This window comes from Lithobates pipiens, unplaced genomic scaffold (genome assembly GCF_037356315.1).
Source record: "Lithobates pipiens isolate NorthernLeopardFrog02 unplaced genomic scaffold, aLitPip1_a1.2 Scaffold_35, whole genome shotgun sequence".
Lineage (NCBI taxonomy): Eukaryota > Metazoa > Chordata > Amphibia > Anura > Ranidae > Lithobates > Lithobates pipiens.
Window position 1 is genome coordinate 20,894,594 of NW_027507811.1, and position 22,922 is coordinate 20,917,515.

General features: G+C 44.1%; 1 protein-coding gene across 1 annotated transcript in view; it reads right to left on the reverse strand.

Annotated features, from left to right (window-relative positions):
* Positions 1-453: 453 nt before the first annotated feature.
* Positions 454-22,922, reverse strand: part of LOC143955196 (uncharacterized) — a 44,054-nt gene continuing 21,585 nt past the window's right edge. The window contains 11 exon segments of the mRNA XM_077465285.1: positions 454-1,998; positions 7,895-8,632; positions 10,778-10,986; positions 11,800-12,336; positions 12,338-12,667; positions 12,669-13,242; positions 14,225-14,366; positions 15,300-15,434; positions 15,561-15,658; positions 15,775-15,898; positions 15,985-16,155. Coding sequence (XP_077321411.1) covers positions 893-1,998; positions 7,895-8,632; positions 10,778-10,986; positions 11,800-12,336; positions 12,338-12,667; positions 12,669-13,242; positions 14,225-14,366; positions 15,300-15,434; positions 15,561-15,658; positions 15,775-15,898; positions 15,985-16,155 — 4,164 coding nt within the window. The 3' untranslated portion in view covers positions 454-892.

The window sequence follows — 22,922 nt, forward strand, 5'->3', positions numbered from 1 at the left end:
TAATGGGCGTACTCTCCAAGCAATTAAAGGGGATGAGTTCTGTATCACTGATGAAGATAATGACTGTGAAACTATGCAATTTATCACTGTGACCATGAAGAGGAGACCCAAGATGGCAGCAATGGGAATATTCTGTTGCAGTGGTTCCATGTATTCATAAAATATATATTATCTGACACGTGTCGAACTAGACTTTCTGGACTCTCCATCTCACTAACAAGGCACCAATGGAAGACTCTCTATAAACTGGGCCCACTCCGATCACCACACCAATGGAAGACTCTCTATGAACTGAGGACATTCCAATCACCACACCAATGGAAGACTCTCTATGAACTGAGGACATTCCAATCACCACACCAATGGGTGACTCTCTGTGAACTGAGCACATTCCCATTACCAATCATCTAAAATTGTGGTCATTTGTAAAAAGGGACCCAAAAAAGAATATGGTAAAGAGTAGATCTTTCTTTTTTATTTTGTAAAAACCAAGTCGGTCCAATGAAAAGCTAGTTCTTTCAGTAAAACAAAAAAGATGTCCAATAAAAAGTTTGGCCCATTGGATTTGCCCATTTTAGTAGTATGGTGCGGTCCCTGAGTGTGGGACCCAGGTAGCATTGTATGTTTAGATGACCAAATTACTATACTTCCTGCAGACTTACATCCATCACATCACACCCGAAGAACACCATTATACTTTTGCAATGCTCCCAAATACACCAATTTGACCATAAAAAGAATATTAGGCTTTGTGAATATTCTGGTGTACAATAAGTGATATTCTTTAACCAAAACATGTTACACATTCTAAATACAAGGTAGGACACACACGTTCTCTGGTGGTCACTCTTGCCCAAATCTCCATTTCTCCGTCTGAACTTAATAAAGGTTGTTAGTCTATGTGAATTTTCTGATGTCGGTCAAGAGCACTTTTCTGGGTGAAGCTTTTCCTGCACTCTGAACACGAATAAGGACGTTCACCCGTGTGAATTCTCTGGTGTCTAAGAAGTTTTTCTCTCTGAGGGAAGGCTTTCCTACACTCTGAGCATGAAAAAGGACGTTCACCCGTGTGAATTTTCTGGTGTTTAAGAAGGTTTCCTTTGTCTTTGAAACACTTCCCACACTCTGGACATGAATAGGGATGCTCACCCGTGTGTATTCTCAGGTGTTGAGTAAGTCTTTCCTTCTGAATAAAATGTTTCCTACACTCTGAACATGCGTAGGGATGCTCACCCGTATGAATTCTTTGGTGTTTAAGAAGGTGTTCTTTCTGAATGAAACCTTTCCCACATTCTGAGCATGAAAAAGGACGCTCACCAGTGTGAATTCTCAGGTGGTTATTAAGTTCTCCTTTCTGAGCAAAAGATTTCCCACACTCTGAACATGAATAGGGGCGTTTACCCGTGTGAATTCTCTGGTGTTTAAGAAGATTTCCTTTTTCATGGAACGACTTCCCGCACTCTGAACACGAGAAAGGATGCTCTCCCGTGTGACTTCTCTGGTGATTAAGAAGATTTCCTTTCTGACTGAAACATTTGCTGCACTCTGGACATGAGAAAGGACGCTCGTTCTTGTGAATTCTCTGGTGGATAACAAGTTGTCTTTTCTGAGTGAAAGATTTCCCGCACTCTGAACACGGATAAGGCTGCTCCCCTGTGTGACTTCTCTGGTGAATAACAAGGTCCCCTTTCTGAATGAATGTTTTACAGCACTCTGAACAGGAATAAGGACGCTGACCTGTGTGAGTCCTCTGGTGTTTGACAAGGCTTACTTTCTGAATGAAACCTTTCCCACAGTCTGAACATGAGAAAGGACGCTCACCAGTATGAATTCTCTGGTGATTAACAAGTTCTACATTCTGAGTAAAACATTTCCCACACTCTGAACATGAAAAGGGACGCTCACCGGTATGAATTCTCTGATGTTTAAGAAAGTTTCCTTTGTCACTAAAACATTTACCGCAGTCAGAACATGAGAAAGGACGTTCTCCTGTGTGAACTCTCTGGTGACTGATAAAGTTGCTTTTCTGATGGAAACGTTTCCCACACTCTGGACATGAGTAAGTCTTATAACTTTTCTGTTGTATAGGAGGCTCTCTGGTTTCTTTCAAAGATTTCCCAGACGCTATACGTGACAAGGAGAGCTTACCTGTGTGAGATCCTTCATGGTTTAAAGAAGATTCCTTGGGATTAGATGGATCTGTTGGTGTATCTGTGCTGTGAGATTCAAGAATAATAGTATGTGGATCATCAGAAGATTACTCAGGATCAGAGAAATCCCATGATCTCTCCATTTGATAGGTTTTATGATGTATTATTTGTGTAATGCGCTTTACTCCAGGAGAACATTGTGCCGTGGCTTTATATTCTGAAGCTATATTATTCGAGACATAGTGTCCACCTGTAGGAAATTAATGGTCAAATGTTATTAGAATTCTTCATTCCTTTATTTCAGAAGTCATATACAGTATGTTGGTCTAACACTCTACATTATCTCAGAGCTCTGGCATGGAACTGGGTGCAAACATAACATAAAATATCAATACAAATATAAAAAAAAATATCAATACAAACCAGATAAAGGATAAAATACACAAAAAAACACACTAGGTATTGTTAGAGTGAGAACAGCAAAGGGCCTTCCTCCACCGTATTTCTTTAAAACAAGTAAAACTGGATTTACTGAAGACTGAGGTGGTCCTTTCATATGCTATGCAATAGTGATGGACAATTTACTAGATACAGGGACCATATGGCATCTCCAAAGGGTGGCCCATAATATTAAGTGTATGCAATGCTACAGGTAACTGTAAGGCCGCGTACACACGGGCGGACTGTTCGCCCAACTTTGTCCGCTGAACAGTGTTTCAGCGGACAGTCCGCTCGTGTGTGGGCTTCAGCGGACTGTTTGACGAACAAAGTCTTACGGAATTTCTGTAAAACTGTTCGCTGAAACTTGGTTTCAGCGGACAGTCCGCCCGTGTGTGGGCCAGTCCGCTGTACTTTCGAAATGAGCGGACTGTTCCCGCCCGGAGAAAAGTCCGCTCATTTCGAGCGCGTCTCCAGGTAGGCGGGGCCCACGAAGGAGACGTCGCGGGCTCCGCCGCCTGGAATGGACTTACAGGGGAACTCCAACGCCGAAAAAAATCGGCGTGGGGGTTCCCCCAAAGTCCACAACAGACCCTTGTCCGAGCACGCTACCCGGCCGGCCAGGAAAGGGGGGCGAGCGCGCCCCCCCTTCTGAGCCGTACCAGGCCGCGTGCCCTCAACATGGGGGGTGCCTTGGGGAAGGGGGGGCCGCACAGCCCCCCCACCCCAAAGCACCTTGTCCCCATGTTGATGAGGACAAGGGCCTCTTCCTGACAACCCTGGCCGTTGGTTGTCGGGGTCTGCGGGCGGGGGGCTTATCGGAATCCGGGAGCCCCCTTTAATAAGGGGGCCCCCGGATACCGGCCCCCCACCCTATGTGAATCAGTATGGGGTACAATGTACCCCTACCCATTCACCTGTAAAATAAAAGTACCCAAAAAAAAACACAACACACGAGATAAAATATTTTATTGCACAGCTCCGGGGGTCTTCCGTCTTCGGGGGTCTTCTCGCTGGACTCCTCCGCTATCTTCTTGTAGCTCTTTTGCTAGCGGAGGAGTCCGGCTTTCTTCCTCCCCGCCGCCGGCCTCTTCTCCCGACTTCGGGGGTCTTGTCCCCCTCTTCGGTTCTTCTGCCGGGCCACTGCGCCTTCTTATAGCTCTTTTGCAGGCGGTGGCCCGGTCTTCTGTCGCCGCTGTCGCCTTCCGTTCTTCTTCTTCTTCTTCTTCTTCTTCTTCTTCTTCTCCAGGAGATGTTGACACGTCGCTCTCTCCGGCCGGAATGCCAGAGCCGCGCTGCGCGGCCACTTATATAGTGACAATGGGGCGGTGTCACATGGTATATGTCACATGGGTTGGTCACATGGGTTGATGTCACATGGGGACTATGACATCGTAAGGGGGCGGGGTCACCATGTGACCAACCCATGTGACATATACCATGTGACACCGCCCCATTGTCACTATATAAGTGGCCGCGCAGCGCGGCTCTGGCATTCCGGCCGGAGAGAGCGACGTGTCAACATCTCCTGGAGAAGAAGAAGAAGAAGAACGGAAGGCGACGGCGACAGCGGCGACAGAAGACCGGGCCACCGCCTGCAAAAGAGCTATAAGAAGGCGCGGTGGCCCGGCAGAAGAACCGAAGAGGGGGACAAGCCCCCCGAAGTCGGGAGAAGAGGCCGGCGGCGGGAGGAAGAAAGCCGGACTCCTCCGCTAGCAAAAGAGCTACAAGAAGATAGCGGAGGAGTCCGGCGAGAAGACCCCCGAAGACGGAAGACCCCCGGAGCTGTGCAATAAAATATTTTATCTCGTGTGTTGTGTTTTTTTTTGGGTACTTTTATTTTACAGGTGAATGGGTAGGGGTACATTGTACCCCATACTCATTCACATAGGGTGGGGGGCCGGTATCCGGGTCCCCCCTTATTAAAGGGGGCTCCCGGATTCCGATAAGCCCCCCGCCCGCAGACCCCGACAACCAACGGCCAGGGTTGTCTGGAAGAGGCCCTTGTCCTCATCAACATGGGGACAAGGTGCTTTGGGGTGGGGGGGCCGCGCGGCCCCCCCTTCCCCAAGGCACCCCCCATGTTGAGGGCACGCGGCCTGGTATGGCTCAGAAGGGGGGGCGCGCTCGCCCCCCTTTCCTGGCCGGCCGGGTAGCGTGCTCGGACAAGGGTCTGTTGTGGACTTTGGGGGAACCCCCACGCCGATTTTTTTCGGCGTTGGAGTTCCCCTTTAAGTCCATTCCAGGCGGCGGAGCCCGCGACGTCTCCGTCGCGGGCCCCACCTACCTTGACACGCGCTCGAAATGAGCGGACTGTCCTCCTCGTGTGTGGGCGAGTCCGTTCATTTCAAAAGTTGCGCGGACTTAGTACGACGAACTTAGTCCGCTCAAAAAGTGCCGTGTGTGGGCAAGTTCGTTCATTCAAAAGTTTGAGCGGACTGTTTGACGAACTTAGTTTCGGCAGACAGTCCGCCCGTGTGTACGCGGCCTAAGAGGCTTTTGATATAATATAGGAGGTCAGCAGTACAGTGTCTTCAGCTCCTCAATTAGAAAACCATTACATTAACCACTTCAGCCCCGGAAAAATGTACCCCCTTCCTGACCAGAGCACTTTTTGTGATTTCGGCACTGCGTCGCTTTAACTGACAATTGCTCGGTCATGCGACGTGGCTCCCAAACAAAATCGACGTCCTTTTTTCCCCACAAATAGAACTTTCTTTTGGTGGTATTTGATCACCTCTACGGTTTTTATTTTTTGCGCTATAAACAAAAAAAGTAACAATTTTGAAAAAAAAAACATTTTTTTTACATTCTGCTATAATAAATATCCCCCAAAAATATATATAAAAAAATATTCTTCCTCAGTTTAGGCCGATACGTATTCTTATACATATTGTTAGTAAAAAAAAATAATAATCGCAATAAGCATTTATTGACTGGTTGGCACAAAAGTTATAGCGTTTACAAAATGGGGGATGGTTTATGGCATTTTTATTGATAATGTTTTTTTACCAGTAATTTTTATCGTGACTGCGACATTATGGCGGACACATCGTGCAATGTTGACACATATTTGGGACCATTGTCATTTATACAGCAATCAGTGCTATACAAAAGCACTGATTCCTGTGTAAATGAAACTGACGAGGTTAACTACTAGGGGGCAGTGTAGGGGTTAAGTGTGTCCTGGGGAGTGCAGGGTTGTATGGGAGTCCTTCTCCCAGGGCTAGCAGAGGGGAAGAGAGGAGAGCAGGTGGCTGGATCATCAGAGCGCGGGGGGGGGCATTCTTCAAATTGACCACGAAAGTAAGGGACATTCTGCCCACTGACCACCACTGTAAGGAAAATTCTTCTCACTGACGAACCAATGTAAGGGTCATTCTTCCCACTGACCACCAATGTAAGAAGCATTCTTCCCACTGATCGTCAATGTAAAGGGTATTCTTCCCACTGACCAACAATGTAAGGGGCATTCTTCTCAATTGTCCACCAATGTAAGGGACATTCCTCCCACTGACCACCAATGTAAGAATCATTCCTCCCACTGATAACCAATGTAAGGGACATTCTGACCACAAATGTAGGGGACATTTTTCCCACTTACCACCAATGTAAGGAGGCACTTCTGCACCCACCAACAATGTAAACGGGGGCTGATCTCCACTCACTGCCAATGTATGCTGGTTCTCCTCTACTCACACTAATATAGGGGGATACACTGAAGAGATGACTGACATATTCTTCAAGAAACTGAAGGGGATGAGTTCTGTATCACCGATGAAGATAATGACTGTGAAACTATGAAATTTATCACTGTGACCATGAAGAGGAGAACCAAGGTGACAGCAATGGGAATATTCTGTATGGCATTTGCAGTGGTTCTATGTATTCATAAAATATATCATCTGACACGCATATTGAAACTGGACTTTCTGGACTCTCCATCTCACTAACAAAACACCAATGGAAGACTCTATAAACTGAGCACATTCCAATCATCGTTCCAATGGATGACTCTCTGTGAACTGAGCACATTGCAATCATCACACCAATGGATGACTCTCTATGACCTGATGACATTCAAATAACCACAACAATGGATGACTCTATATGAACTGAACACATTTCCATTATCAATCATCTAAAATGGTGGTCATTTGTAAAAAGGGACCCAAAAAATAATATTGTAAAGCGTAGATCTTTCTTTTTTATTTTGGAAAACCAAAATACGAGACTAAAACACAATAATATAACCCACAATTAAGTTGCAGTAAAAGAAACAAAGTTTAATAATAATTATTCTTTAGTTGGTCCAATGAAAAGCTAGTTCTTTCAGTAAAACAAAAAAGATGTGCAGAGTCCAATAAAAAGTTTGGCCCATTGGATTGCCGTATTTGCCCATTTTAGTGTTATGTTGTGGGCTCTGAGTGTGGGACCCAGGTAGCATTGCATGTTTAGAGGACCATATTACTATACTTCCTGCAGACCTACATCCATCACATCACACCCGAAGAACACCATTATACTTTTGCAATGCTCCCAAATACACCAATTTGACCATAAAAAGAATATTAGGCTTTGTGAATATTCTGGTGTACAATAAGTGATGTTCTTTAACCGAAACACATTCTAAATACAAGGTAGGACACACGTTCTCTGGTGGTCACTCTTGCCCCAATCTCCATTTCTCCGTCTGAACTTAAAAAAGGTTGTTAGTCTACGTAAATTTTCTGATGTCGGTCAAGGGCACTTTTCTGGGGGAAGCTTTTCCTGCATTCTGAACACGAATAAGCACGCTCACCCGTGTGAATTCTCTAGTGTCTAAGAAGTTACTTTCCGGATAAAACTTTTCCAGCACACTGAACACGGGAAAGGACGCTCACCTGTGTGTCTTCTCTGGTGTATAAGAAGTTTTTCTCTCTGAAGGAAAGCTTTCCCACAGACTAAAAAAGGACGTTCACCCGTGGGAATTTTCTGGTGTTTAAGAAAGTTTCCTTTGTCTTTGAAACACTTCCCACACTCTGGACATGAATAGGGATGCTCATCCGTGTGTATTCTCAGGTGTTGAGTAAGTCTTTTCTTCTGAATAAAACGTTTCCGACACTCTGAACATGCGTAGGGACGCTCACCCATATGAATTCGTTGGTGTTTAAGAAGGTGTTCTTTCTGAATGAAACCTTTCCCACATTCTGGCCATGAATAAGGATGCACACTGGTGTGAATTCTCAGGTGGTTGTTAAGTTCTCCTTTCTGAACAACAGATTTCCCGCACTCTGAACATCAATAGGGACGTTTACCCGTGTGACTTCTCTGGTGAATAACAAGGCCTCCCTTCTGAATGAATTTTTTACTGCACTCTGTACAGGAATAAGGACGCTGACCCGTGTGAGTCCTCTGGTGTTTGACAAGGCTTCCTTTCTGAATGAAACCTTTCCCACACTCTGAACATGAGAAAGGACGCTCACCGGTATGAATTCTCTGGTGATTAACAAGATCTGTCTTCTGAGTAAAACATTTGCCACACTCTGAACATGAAAAGGGACGCTCGCCGGTATGAATTCTCTGGTGTTTAAGAAAGTTTCCTTTGTTACTAAAACATTTACCGCAGTCAGAACATGAGAAAGGACGTTCTCCTGTGTGAACTCTCTGGTGACTGATTAAGCTGCTTTTCTGAAGGAAGTGTTTCCCACACTCTGGACATGTATAAGCCTGATAAATTTTCTGTTGTATAGGAGGCTCTCCGGTTTCTTTCAAAGATTTCCAAGACACTGTACGTGACAAGGAGAGCTTACCTGTGTGAGCTCCTTCATGGTTTAAAGAAGATTCCTCGGGATTAGATGGATCTGTTGGTGTATCTGTGCTGTGAGATTCAAGAATAATAGTATGTGGATCATCAGAAGATTCCTCAGGATCAGAGAAATCCCATGATCTTTCCATTTGATAGGTTTTATGATGTATTATTTGTGTAATGCGTTTTACTCCAGGAGAACATTGTGACGTGGCTTTATATTCTGAAGATATATTATTCGAGACATAGTGTCCACCTGTAGGAAATCAATGGTCAAATGTTATTAGAATTCTTCATTCCTTTATTTCAGAAGTCATATAGAGTATGTTGGTCTAAGACGCTACAGTAGCTCAGAGCTCTGGCATGGAACTGGGTGCAAACATAACATAAAATATCAATACAAACCAGGTAAAGGATAAAATACACAAAAAAAACACACTAGGCATTGTTAGAGTGAGTGATGGGCCTTCCTCCACCGCATTTCTTCAAAACAAGAAACACTGGATTTACTGAAGACTGAGGTGGTCCTTTCATATGGTATGCAATAGTGATGGACAATTTACTAGATACAGGAACCACATGGCATCTCCAAAGGGTGGCCCATAATATTATGTGTATGCAATGCTACAGGTAACTGTAAGAGGCTGTTGATATAATATAGGAGGTCATCTGTACAGTGTCTTCAACTCCTCAATTAGAAAACCATTACATTAACCACTTCAGCCCCAGAAAAAATTGACCCCCTTCCTGACCAGAGCACTTTTTGCGATTCGGCAGTACGTCACTTTAATTGACAATTGCGCGGTCATGCGACATGGCTCCCAAACAAAATTGACATCCTTTTTTTTCCCCACAAATAGAGCTTTCTTTTGGTGGTATTTGATCACCACTGCAGTTTTTATTTTTTGCGCTAACAAAAAAGGAGCGACAATTTTGAAAATAACGCATTATTAAATGTTTTAATTTTTTTACATTTTGCTATAATAAATATCCTCCAAAAATATATAAAAAAAAGTTTTTTCCCTCAGTTTATGCAGATACATATTCTTCTACATATTTTTGGTTAAAAAAATAAAGAAAATATCGTAATAAGCGTTTATTGATTGGTTTGCGCAAAAGTTATAGCGTTTACAAAATAGGGGATAGTTTTATGGCATTTTTATTAATAATTGTTTTTTTTACTAGTAATGGCGACGATCAGCAATTTTTATCGTGGCTGCAACATTATGGCAGACACATCGGACATTTTTGGGACCATTGTCATTTATACAGCAATCAATGCTATACAAATGCACGGATTCCTGTGTAAATGACATTGGCAGTGAAGGGGTTAATCATTAGGGGGCAGTGTAGGGGTTAAGTGTGTCCTTGGGAGTGTTTCTAACTGTGGGGAGGCGTAGCTACGTGTGACACATCACTGATCTCTGCTCCCGATCACAGGGAGCAGAGATTAGTGGCACTGTCACTAGGTAGAACGGTGAGATGCTTGTTTACATTAGCATCTCCCCTTTCTTCCTCTCCAAGGCGATAGCGGGTATCCCTACGGCGATTCAGTCCGCAGGACCCACGACCCGACTCACGGAGCTTGCCGGGGGTGTGTGCGCCTGCTGGCTGCCTCTTAAAGGGCAACGTACAGGTACAATAGTTTTCCTGTACGAGCCCTTCTGCCAACGTATATCGACGAGTGGTTAAGGAATGGAGATGGACCTTTCATATGGTATACAGTATCTTCTCCTCATTTGTTGTAAACCTGATGTTAGCACTCAAAAATACCACTTGCCTGCTCACATTTTGCGAGGGGATTGAGGGCTGGCAAACTATGCCTGCTTGGGAAGCGGGGGGGGGGGGGGGGGGGATGGGCGAGCACCTCCGGCATGCAGGGTTGTATGTGAGTGCTTCTCCCAGGGCTCGCAGAGGTGAAGAGAGGAGAGCAGGTGGCCGGATCATCACAGTGCTGGGGGGGGGGGGGCATTCTTCAAATTGACCAAATTAAGCAAAGTAAGGGACATTCTGCCCACTGACCGCCAATGTAAGAAGCATTCTTCCCACTGATCGTCAATGTAAAGGGTATTCTTCCCACTGACCAACAATGTAAAAGGGCATTCTTCTCAATTGTCCACCAATGTAAGGAGCATTCATTCCACTAATCACCAATGTAAGGGACATTCCTCCCACTGACCACCAATGTAAGAAACATTCCTCCCACTGATCACCAATGTAAGGGACATTCTGACCACCAATGTATGGGACATTTTTCCCACTTACCACCAATGTAAGGAGGCACTTCGGCACCCACCAACAATGTAAATTGCAGCTGATCTCCACTTACTGCCAATGTATGGGGGTTCTCCTCTACTTACCACTAATATAGGGGGATACACTGAAGACATGACTGACGTACTCTCCAAGCAACTGAAGGGGATGAGTTCTGTATCACTGATGAAGATAAAGACTGTGAAACTATGGAATTTATCACTGTGACCATGAAGAGGAGAACCAAGATGGCACCAATGGAAATATTCTGTATGGCATTTGCAGTGGTTCCATGTATTCATAAAATATATTATCTGACACACGTATCGAACTGGATTTTCTGGACTCTCCATCTCACTAACAAAACACCAATGGTAGACTCTATAAACTGAGAACATTCCAATCATCATACCAATGGATGACTCTCTATGACCTGAGGAAATTCCAATCACCACACCAATGTATGATTTTATATGAACTATACATATTCCAATTACCACACCAATGGATGACTCTCTATGACCTGAGGACATTCAAATCACCACACTAATGGATGACTCTCTATGACCTGAGGACATTCCAATCACCACACCAATGGATGACTCTCTACGAACTGAGCACATTCCAATTACCAATCATCTAAAATGGTGGTCATTTGTAAAAAGAGACCCAAAAAATAATATTGTAAAGCGTAGATCTTTCTTTTTTATTTTGGAAACCCAAAACACGAAACTAAAACACAATAATATAACCTACAATTAAGTTGTAGTAAAAGAAACAAAGTTTAATAATAATTATTCTTTTGTCGGTCCAATGAAAAGCTAGTTCTTTCAGTAAAAAAAAAAAAAAAATGTGCAATAAAAAGTTTGGCCCATTGGATTGTAGTATTTACCCATTTTAGTAGTATGGTGTGTGCTCTGTGCGTGGGACTCAGGTAGCATTGTATGTTTAGAGGACCAAATTACTATACTTCCTGCAGACCTACATCCATCACATCACACCCGAAGAACACCATTATACTTTTGCGATGCTCCCAAATACACCATATTGACCATAAAATTAATATTAGGCTTTGTGAATATTCTGTTGTACAATAAGTGATATTCTTTAACCGAAACATGTTACACATTCTAAATACAAGGTAGGACACACACGTTCTCTGGTGGTCACTCTTGCCCCATCTCCATTTCTCCGTCTGAACTTAAAAAAGGTTTGTAGTGTACGTGAATTTTCTGATGCCGGTCAAGAGCACTTTTCTGTGTGAAGCTTTTTCCGCACCCTGAACACAAATAAGGACGCTCACCCTTGTGAATTCTCTGGTGTATAAGAAGTTTTTCTCTCTGAGGGAAAGCTTTCCCACAATCTGAGCATGAAAAAGGACGTTCACCCGTGTGAATTTTCTGGTGTTTAAGATGGTTTCTTTTGTCTTTGAAATACTTCCCACACTCTGGACATGAATAGGGATGCTCATCCACGTGTATTCTCAGGTGTTGAGTAAGTCTTTCCTTCTGAATAAAACGTTTCCCACACTCTGAACATGCATAGGGACACTCACCCGTATGAATTCTTTGGTGTTTAAGAAGGTTTTCTTTCTGAATGAAACCTTTCCCACATTCTGAGCACGAATAAGGACGCTCACTGGTGAGAATTCTCAGGTGGTTATTAAGTTCTCCTTTCTGAACAAAAGATTTCCCACACTCTGAACATTCTCTCGTGTTTAAGAAGGTTTCCTTTTTCATGGAATGACTTCCCGCACGCTGAACACGAGAAAGGACGCTCTCCCGTGTGACCTCTCTGGTGATTAAGGTGGTTTCCTTTCTGACTGAAACATTTGCCGCACTATGGACATAAGAAAGGATGCTCACTCTTGTGAATTCCCTGGTGGATAACAAGTTGTCTCTTTTGAGTGAAAGATACCCCGCACTATGAACACGAATGAGGCCGCTCACTTATGTGACTTCTCTGGTGGTGAATAAGAAGGTCTCCCTTCTGAATGAACATTTTACCACACTCTGAACATGTATAAGGATGCTCACTTGTGAGTTTTCTGGTGTTTGACAAGGCCTACTTTCTGAATGAAACCTTTCCCACAGTGTGAACACGAGAAAGGACGCTCCCCGGTATGAATTTTCTGGTGTTTAAGAAGGTTTCCTTTGTCACTAAAACATTTACCGCAGTCAGAACATGAGAAAGGACGTTCTCCTGTGTGAACTCTCTGGTGACTGATTAAGTTGCTTTTCTGAAGGAAATGTTTCCCACACTCTGTACATGAGTAAGTCTTATAACTTTTCTGTTGTATAGGAGGCTCTCTGGTTTCTTTCAAAGATTTCCCAGACGCTGTACGTGACAAGGAGAGCTTACCTGTGTGAGATCCTTCATGGTTTAAAGAAGATTCCTTGGGATTAGATGGATCTTTTGGTGTATCTGTGCTGTTGGATTCAAGAATAATAGTATGTGGATCATCAGAACATTCCTCAGGATCAGAGAAATCCCATGATCTCTCCATTTGATAGCTTTTATGGTGTATTATTTGTGTAATGCGTTTTACTCTGGGAGAACATTGTGATGTGGCTTTATATTGTGAAGATATATTATTTGAGACATAGTGTCCACCTGTAGGAAATCAATGGTCAAATGTTATTAGAATTCTTCATTCCTTTATTTCAGAAAGTCATATACAGTATGTTGGTCTAACACTCTACAGTATCTCAGAGCTCTGGCATAGAACTGGGTGAAACATAACATAAAATATCAATACAAATCAGATAAAGTAAAATACACAAAAAAACACACTTGGTAGATGTTTGCTTTAATGACATTGTTAGAGTGAGAACAGAGATGGGCCTTCCTCCACCGAATTTCTTGGAAACAAGAAACACTGGATTTACTGAAGACTGAGGTGGTCCTTTCATATGGTATGCAATAGTGATGGACAATTTACTAGATACAAGAACTATATGGCATCTCCAAAGGGTGGCCCATAATATTAAGTGTATGCAATGCAACAGGTAACTGTAAGAGGCTGTTAATATAATATAGGAGGTCCTCTGTACAGTGTCTTCAACTCAATTAGAAAACCATTACATTATGGAATGGAGATGGAGTCGGACCTTTCATATGGTGTACAGTATCTCCTCCTCATTTGTTGGGAACATGACGTTATATTGAGGAATGGAGATGGACCTTTCATATGGTGTACAGTATCTCCTCCTTGTAATTATTTTTTTTGTAATTCTTTTATTTAATGCGGAAGAAATAACAGGCACATGGACAACAATAATAAAACAAACAGAATTTCAAACATACAGCTTACAGTATCACTCAGGTGGGATATACATAGAGACCACCCCCAATACAGGCTTAAACGAAACAAGAAAAACATTCCCAGACCGGGGGCTAGAGTCCTTCTCCAGACTGCCAACACCAATTAGCAAACCAATCCCACCTAGGTGAGCAGCAATCATCGCATGGCCATGCATTACAGCGAGATGGACACATTTTTTGTGTTTCCTTGTAATTATTTAAATACATACTTAATATTCATAGAAGAAAAATAAATTGTGAACTTTTTCTGCATTTAGTAATTTCTACTTACTTGTATCAATATAAAGTGAAGATTCCTCCTGTTCACTTTTCATATTCATCTCCCCCTCCTGCATAGACTGCTGATGTCCACTCACCAACCTCTCTTCTTCTTCCTCTTTTACCTCAACTTTGATGTCTTTCAGTTCTTCATCCTAAACCCCAAAATGATATGATTGATAACATTCTTATATATATTTATTATTAACAGTTTTATCTCATAGTTTAAAGTGGTTGTAAACCCTTATAGACCACTTTAACCTACAGGTAAGCCTAGATTAAGGCTAACCTTTAGGTGCTTGAAATATCTCCTAGATCTACACAATATACGCCCTTGTACACACGGTCGGACATTCTGACAACCAAATCCGTTGGATTTTGTCCGACAGATTTTGTCTGAAACTGTTGCATACACACGGTCGGACAAAGTTGTCGTTCAGAACGTGGTGACGTTATTTCGTTACGATGGGACTACGTTCAGGCTAGTAGCCAATAGCTTTGGTCTAGGATTTGATCTGAGCATGCGTGGCACTTTGTCCGATCGGAATTCTCTACACACAATTGGACAAAGTCCGATCGGAAAATTTTATAACCCTGCTCTAAAACTTTGTTGGTCGGATATTCCGATGGAAACAGTCCAATGGAGCCCACACACGGTCGGATTATCCAACAACACGATCCGATCAGACATTTTCCGTCCGAATGTCCGACCGTGTGTACAAGTGCTAAGAGATATTTACAAATCGCCGTACAGTGATTTCTAATGCGCATGCGCCAGAGTTATAAAGGGCACGCTGTGCTGATTCTAGCTCGGGTCATGCCGTGACTGGTGTCTCCCACGCGCATGCGCGGGTGTCACGTCACGAGACTCCAGCCAGAGAGCTGGAGTTCACGGACCCGGAATGAAGAGGGGTAAAGAATCAACGCTTGCTGCTAGTGACGGGGACATCGCAGGTAAGTGTCACATAATGGGCTACTATGCAGTGCATAGTAGCCCATTATGCTTTACTTTTGCAGTGAAACAAAGAGAAAGTAAAACCCATCAGGATTTACTTCCTTTTTAAGATCTATTTCCCAATCTTTGTTACCTGAGAGATGCTGGGATCTTCTTGAGTGAAATCCTGGGAATACGGAGGATAGACGTTCTCCATAGACTGTTCTCCACTAACAATCATTTTTTCTTCCTTTTCAATTTCAAGCTTAATGTATTTCAGATCTTCCCTCTAAGTCCCAAAGAAGATTTGTAGAAGAGTAGAGATTTGTAAAAAAAAGAACAAGAGATTATGTAGAAGAATGTCCTCTCATAGCATAGAACACATTTTTAGGTCTACGTGATCATTCCCACCTACCTGATGATGGTCAGGGAGGGTGAAATCTTCCTGTGTGGAATTCTGGGAATACAGAGAATGGGGACATCCCTCTGGTGGGTTCCCATTAATGGATCCATCTGTAGGAAACACACACACTGACTGAATACATTGTTTCTATGTGTTTATCAGATGATGGGGGATCTAGGTGGACCCTCTGTACTGCTCTCTCCTTTACAATAAAGTCTCCTCTTACCCGGTGATGTGAGGGGCGGCTGATTCTCCATCATGACGTCCTTGTAGAGATCCTTGTGTCCTTCTAAATACTCCCACTCCTCCATGGAGAAATAGACAGTGACATCCTGACACCTTATAGGAACCTGACACACACAATGATATAGTCACCATCCAGACACATCCCTTGTCTGCTACTGAATAATGTCCCAGAATTCCCGGCACCGCTCACCTTTCCTGTAAGCAGCTCAGTGATCTTCTTGGAGACTTCTAGAATCTTCTTGGCACTGGTTACCTCTGTTGTCAGGCAGTGAGGTGGAGGCACTGTGATGGGTGATGTCCTGTGAAGATGGCTGCTGGGTGTTAATGGATCACCAGAAATTTTCTTCACTACTTTATAATCCTGTATATATAGAGAAAGTAACAATTAGCACTACAGACCTCCCAGAATCCTCCTCACCTCTTCCTGATCTATACAGGACTCTCCTCTCTGTAGGCAGATAATAAACTGAGAATTATGTGGACTGTACTGGGATTAATAATATCTGCAGTAGGGATGAGCTTAAAGTGTTGCTAAAGCTTCACATTGTTTTAAAAAAAATAACAAACATATCATAGTTGCCTCCACTGTGCAGCTCCTTTTGCACAGAGTGGCCGATCCTTGTCTTCTGGGGTCACTCGGCGGCTGTCTCGGCTCCTCCCCATTTCTGATAACCCCCTCTGGCAAGCGCTCTCCCAGGAGGTTACCTTGTGGGAGCGCTCCAGAGTCCTGTATTCGGCGTCCATAGCCGCCAACTACAGGACTTGGCCCTGCCCCCCGCATCATTGGAGTTGATTGACAGCAGCGCAAGCCAATGGCTGTGCTACTATCAATCTATCCAATGAAGAGCCAAGAAGCCCGGGCCGACAAGCCAGTGCGTTCACAACGCAGGACTTTCGAGGGTGCAGGTAAGTAAATGGGGGGGGGGGGCTGGGGGGCCTGCAAACATAGGATGCATTAAAGAGGAAGTAAACCCTGATGGGTGTTACTTCCTCTTTTATTCCCTGCAAAGGCAAAGCATAATGGACTACTATGCATCGCATAGTAGTCCATTATGTGCCACTTACCTGACACAGGAGCCAGTGATGTCACCACTGTCCCCTGTAGTTCCAAGCGTCCATCTTCTTGGTGGGTCTCCGTGGGTCTCGCTGCTCCGGCGCTGTGATTCGCCAGAGCAGCGATGACGTCACTCCCGTGCATGCGCACGGGAGCCAAGACTCGTGGCATTGCCATCATCGACGATGCCCCGCTCAGTGCGCCTGCACGCCGCTGTCTACGGCTCATGCGCCGTAGATAGCGGTGCCCGTCTTCGGGCAAATATCTCCTAAACCGTATAGGTTTGGGAGATATTTCTTGGACCTACAGGTAAGCCTTAATCTAGGCTTACCTGTAGGTCAAAGTGGTTTGTAAGGGTTTACAACCACTTTAAGGTGAAAAAAATGGAAAAAAACGGGAAGCTTTACAACCCCTTTAAGGTTTCGATCTGAACACAAGTTTGGACTAAACATTTGCTGTTCAGGCATTTGGATGAGTGCCCAAACATTTACATGTTCTGCAGGATTTGAAAATTATATATAATAATGGAAATACTAATATTATAAATGACAGCTTCATGCTGTGAATGGTTGCTAAGGACACTGGGGGGTGCCTCTGAGTCCTTAACAACCATTGACATCACTGGCCCCATTCACTTAAATAGTTGAGACTTTCTGGCTATGTAAGCAAAAGGGCAATGATTGTTAACAAACAGCATCCCCCCACCTAAATTTCACTTTAATCACTTCAATACCGGGCACTTAAACACCTTCCTGCCCAGACCAATTTTCAGCTTTCAGCGCTGTCGCAATTTGAATGACAATTGCGCGGTCATGCTACACTATACCCAAACTACATTTTTATAATTTTGTTCCCACAAATAGAGCTTTCTTTTGGTGGTATTTGATCACCCCTGGGATTTTTATTATCTGCTAAACAAATAAATAAAAGACCGAAAATTTTGAAAAAAATATGTTTTGTTTCATGTACAAAACTTTTTAAATAAGTACATTTTCTCCATCACTGATGGGGCTGCACTGACGGGCACTGATAAGGTGGCACTGATAGGCACCTATGAGGTGGCGCCAATGAGGTGGCACTGATGAGGTGGCACTGATGAGGTGGCATTGATGATGGGCACTAATATGTGGCACTGATAGGTGGCACAGATGGGTACTGATAGGCAGCACATATGGGCATGGATGGGCACTAATAGGCAGCACAGATGGGCACTGATAGGCGGCACTTATGTACTGTAATGTATTTCACTGATGGATGCCAATCAGTGCCAAACAATAATGCCTGCCAATCAGTGATGCCCATTGTGGGCACTGATTGGCATCCATTGTGGGCACTGATTGGCATCCCTGGTGGTGACATCCCTGGTGGTCCTAGTGGCGTCCCTGGTGGTCATCCTTGAGAGGGCTGTGCTGATTAAGTATCAGACCCCCGTCAGAAGAGCAGTCGATCGGCTCTCCTCTACTAGCGTCTGACAGACGCGAGTGAGGAAAAGCCGATCACCAGCTCTTCCTGTTTGCACTGTGATCAGCCGTGATTAGACACAGCTGATCACATGGTAAAGAATCTCTGTCAGAGACTCTTTATCTAGATCAGTGTTGCGGGGTGTGATCGCTGCGATGCACGCCCCGGGGGCACGCAGCTTCTCAATATCCCGAAGACATCATATGACGTCTGGTCAGGATATTAAAATCACTTTGCTATATGGCGGGCGGCAAATGGTTAAAGATTAATATAATCACAGCTCAAAGCCAAACGAAAAAAAATAATCCTTTTTTTGGTTTGGTACATGTTCTCCAGGCAATGCTCAATGCCATTTGTTGGCAAAACTGTTTTTTTAACTATCATCCCCATTGACTTCATGGGGGGGTTCAGAGTCGGCACCTGAACTTTACATGTCCACCGAGCCCTGCTGGACCCCAATCCAGCTCATCACTAGTCTGCCCACTGTTCCTCCATATTTCTTACACCTTATACAAGTTCTTATCTATAGTACAAGTCTCATTAATCTCACTGAAAGCAAACTAGAGATTCCATTTAACATGCAGCTCTATCCAAAATATTTTATTTTAGGTTTGGATTGGCTGAAGAGGATTAATTAACAATAATGAGTATTTTTTCTGTTTGTATCACCATTACGTATGTAGTTCTTCCCTCACTTCCTGCCCAGGTGATGAGTGCAAAAAAGAACAGGATTTGAGTGGAAATAGTCCTAATGGGGACACACCACCAAAATAGGTCTGGGGGCATTTCTGCTGTGATTGGTGCTTAGGATCACATGACAGAGATGGGACAACCAGTCAGGTTTTGGTGAGGGGCCAAAGAGAACCAACAATCCTCCAGGTACAGAATTTCAGCATCAATTCTATCAAATCACAAAAATAAGGAGCTTTATCCCTTATTTTATGTACGGTAGGGATGCTTATTTCTACTGCTGCTGCCTCGTTTAGAACTTAGTGTTTCTCCTGAGCTAAAACAGAGGGATTTTTAGTATTGGCGAATTAAAGGTTTAGTGTAGTATAAGATTTTGGATAGGTAAATTAATAGTACTGTTTTTATGGATAATTGGCTCTATATTTTGGATGTATCGGGTCTATAAACCAGAAGCTCTTGATGAACAGTTGGATAAATGGTTCTATATTTATGATGTATCTGATCTATAAACTGGAGGCTCTGGATGGACAGATGGACAAATAGTTCTATATTTATGGTTATTAACCAAAATATCATGATCTCACCTTATCTGTGTCAAGATCCAGTATTGTTTCTTCGCTATTTCCTACCAAATCACCTTTCTTCTTAAACTTCCTGTCTTAACCGCACATCACTTCCTGTCTGCACTTTACATCACTTCCTTCTTTGCGTTCCATGCTTATAAGGGAGATCTCCATCTTGTGGAGAATGTGAGTACTGTAGTCCACATTGTACTTCTGTACATCAAAATCGGCATCAAGGTGTATTTATCATTTGTATTGCTTATTTTTATCCTCAAGTACAAACCAATTATTATATAAAAATCCTATATATAATATTTATATTATAAACATTTGTGGGGTTTTTTTGTAGTGTGTCAACGATGGATATTCTTCGTTTGAGATTTCTTGTTTTTTATTTATTTTCTTTTTTAATAAAGGACTTGTCAAAAAGTATGTCTTTACTGTTTACATTTTTTTATGTACTCCTTACTAATTCACATACTTGGGGGGCTTCTAGGGAACCCTTTATTTTTCAGATTCTTATAAGCTCCCCACTCTGAGACCCTCTACAACCACCAGGCAAGGGTTTTGGGGGTGAGGTCCTTGTACTCAACAGCATAGGGACAATGTGATTTACCTCGAAAGGTCCATGTTGAGGGCATGCAAACCTGTGAAATTCAGGAGGAGAGGCACATGCTTGACCCCCCTTTCCTAGCCTTCCTTCCCACTGGTCACCAATGTAAGGGGCATTCTTCCCATTGACCAGCAATGTAAGGGGCATTCTTCCCATTGACCACCAATGTAAGGGGCATTCTTCCCATTGACCACCAATGTAAGGGGCATTCTTCCCATTGACCACCATGTAAGAAGCATTCTTCCCATTGACCACCATTTAAGGAACATTCTTCCCACTGACCACCAATGTAAGAGGCATTCTTCCTATTGACCACCAATGTAAAGGACATTCTGCCCAGTGGCCACCAATGTAAGGGCCATTCTTTCCACTGACCGCCAATCAGTGGCGTTGGGAGGGGGGCTGGAGCCCCGAATGGGTCCCCGTAAAGCCCCGGGTCTCAGGCATGCGCCATTCTATTGCTGAGCAGGGACCGATCTCATCCCGAGCGCCGCCAAGTGACATGGCAGGTCCCGCCTTCTGGAGCCTGCAACACCTATGATGGACATCCCATTGGTCCAATGCCGGGACCGCGGGATCTGTGACGTCCATTATAGGCGCTGCAGGCTCCAGAAAGCAGGAATTACAATGCGGCCACCACATCACTGTGAGATCCCTGCTCTCCTCTCCTGCTCTGGCTGCCTGCTGTGATGATGATGGGCGCACTGCACACCGCACACCACGGCTGAACTGAGCTGCTAGACTCATGAAGTCTGTCTCCTGGTCAGGTAGGTCAGTGTATGTATGTCACTACCGTCAGTGTATGTATGTCAGGTAGGTAGGTCAGTGTATGCATGTATGTCAGGTAGGTATGTCAGTGTAATGGTCAGTGTGTCAGGCAGGTAAGTTTAGTGGTCAGCATTGATGGGCACTGGTAAGCCAGGCAGCTACCAGCAAGTGAGTTTACCCCCCGTCACACATCCCAACTGCCCAGCCAAAAAACCCAGTGCCACTACTGCCTCCCCAAACCCCCCCCCCCCCCCCCGTGCTGGCCTTGAACTTCATGCTGAAGCCCATGGTCTTTTTGCCACCTAGCAGCGCCCCTGCCACCAATGTAAGGAGCATTCATCCCACTGACTGCCAATGTAATGAGCATTCCTCCCACTGACCAATTTTATTGTTACTGACCACCAATGTAATAGACATTCTTCTCATGGTACCGACGTAGGGAAGCATTTATTGCACTGCCAACCAATGTAAGAGGGACATTCTCTCAACTAACCACTAATATATGGGATGTTCTTCCCACGGTTCTCCATTGCAAGGTAAATTGTGAACACTGATCTCCAATGCATTGGAACATTGTCAAGACCTGAATTCAGCTGTTTGTAGCACTGTAGTTCCCAGAGCTGAAGGGTGTAGTTCCGGTGTCTACTACCAGGTGACACTCGGTAACCAGCAGATCCCAGTAATTAGCCTCCACCTGATGCTGGCTGCTGAGACGTTACAGTATACATAACCAGTCCCCTAGCTTCCTTTAGTGCCTCAGTGTGTCAGGACCTGGTTCACCTGCTGATGGCTCTGGGTTTCCCTGGGCAGAAGGTTGTAGTTCCAGTGTACAATAGCGGGTGTCTACCTGCATCCAGCAGTTTCTAGTTATCAGTCTCCACCTGATGCTGGTTGCTGGGAGGGTATTCATTATCTCTTCTGCTAGTATACTTCGTCTCAGTGTTTTGCTCTTGCTTTGCCTGCCAGACAGATGCATGCTTGCTACTTAATCCTGAGCCCAATTCCTTCCTGATCCTGCCTTTTACCTGTACCTTGCTGAGCCTACTCCTGACATTGCTCTTGCCTTTTATTCTGTGTCTTTCTACCTCGTATCTGCTCCTGATCCAAGTCCTGGTTCCCTCTTCCCATCTGTTCCCTGCATCTCTATTTTACTCTGCTTACCATTTTTACTTTATTCTTATACAATCTAGTCCAATCTTTCTTACGTGTAGAACACAGATCTGGTTACCCCTGCTGTTGCCGCATGCCTAAACGTGGTATCTGACTGCTAAGACCTGGATCGCCTGTGGTTCCCCAGGTGAAGGGTTGTAGTTCCATTGTCCACCAGCAGATGTCTCCCAGCAGTTTCCAGGAATCAGTCTCCACATGATGCTGGCTGCTGGAAGGATATTTAAGTCTTCCACTTTTAGTGTCTCTTGCTCCAGTGTTTTGCCGCTGCCCAACTCTGTTAGCCATAGATCTGATCTTGCTCCTGCCCTGCACCCTGTTGCCTCTTTCCTGTCCCTTTTGTATCTGTTCCCTGCACCTCTACTTTTTCCTGCCTTTCTATGTTCTCCTTTCACCTCATAAACAAAATGGGAGAGCCCCCAGTATCCAAAAGAATTGCTAGTTTTAATGAGAGTAGCATCAAGTACATCAAGCCAACACATTTCTGGAAAAGGATTCCCCCTTCTTCAGGGTTTGTTCCTGCATGTTATTTGACTCGGAGTAAACCCCAGGCCAGATGTATGTTTACGAGGTTGTCTGAAGTAGGCTGGCAGAGTGAAAACTGTGGTTGCAGGGGGCAGCAATAGCCCTGAAGAACGGGAAATCCTTTCTCCCAAAATGCATTGGGTTGATGTACTTATTGCTACTCTCAATATAATTCTTGAATCGACTTCCAAACTCGCAATTCTTTTGGAAACTGGACACTCCTCCATTCTCCATTTCTCCTCAGTCTTACATGTGGAAATGACCTTAAGGCCGTACCAAAAAGACAG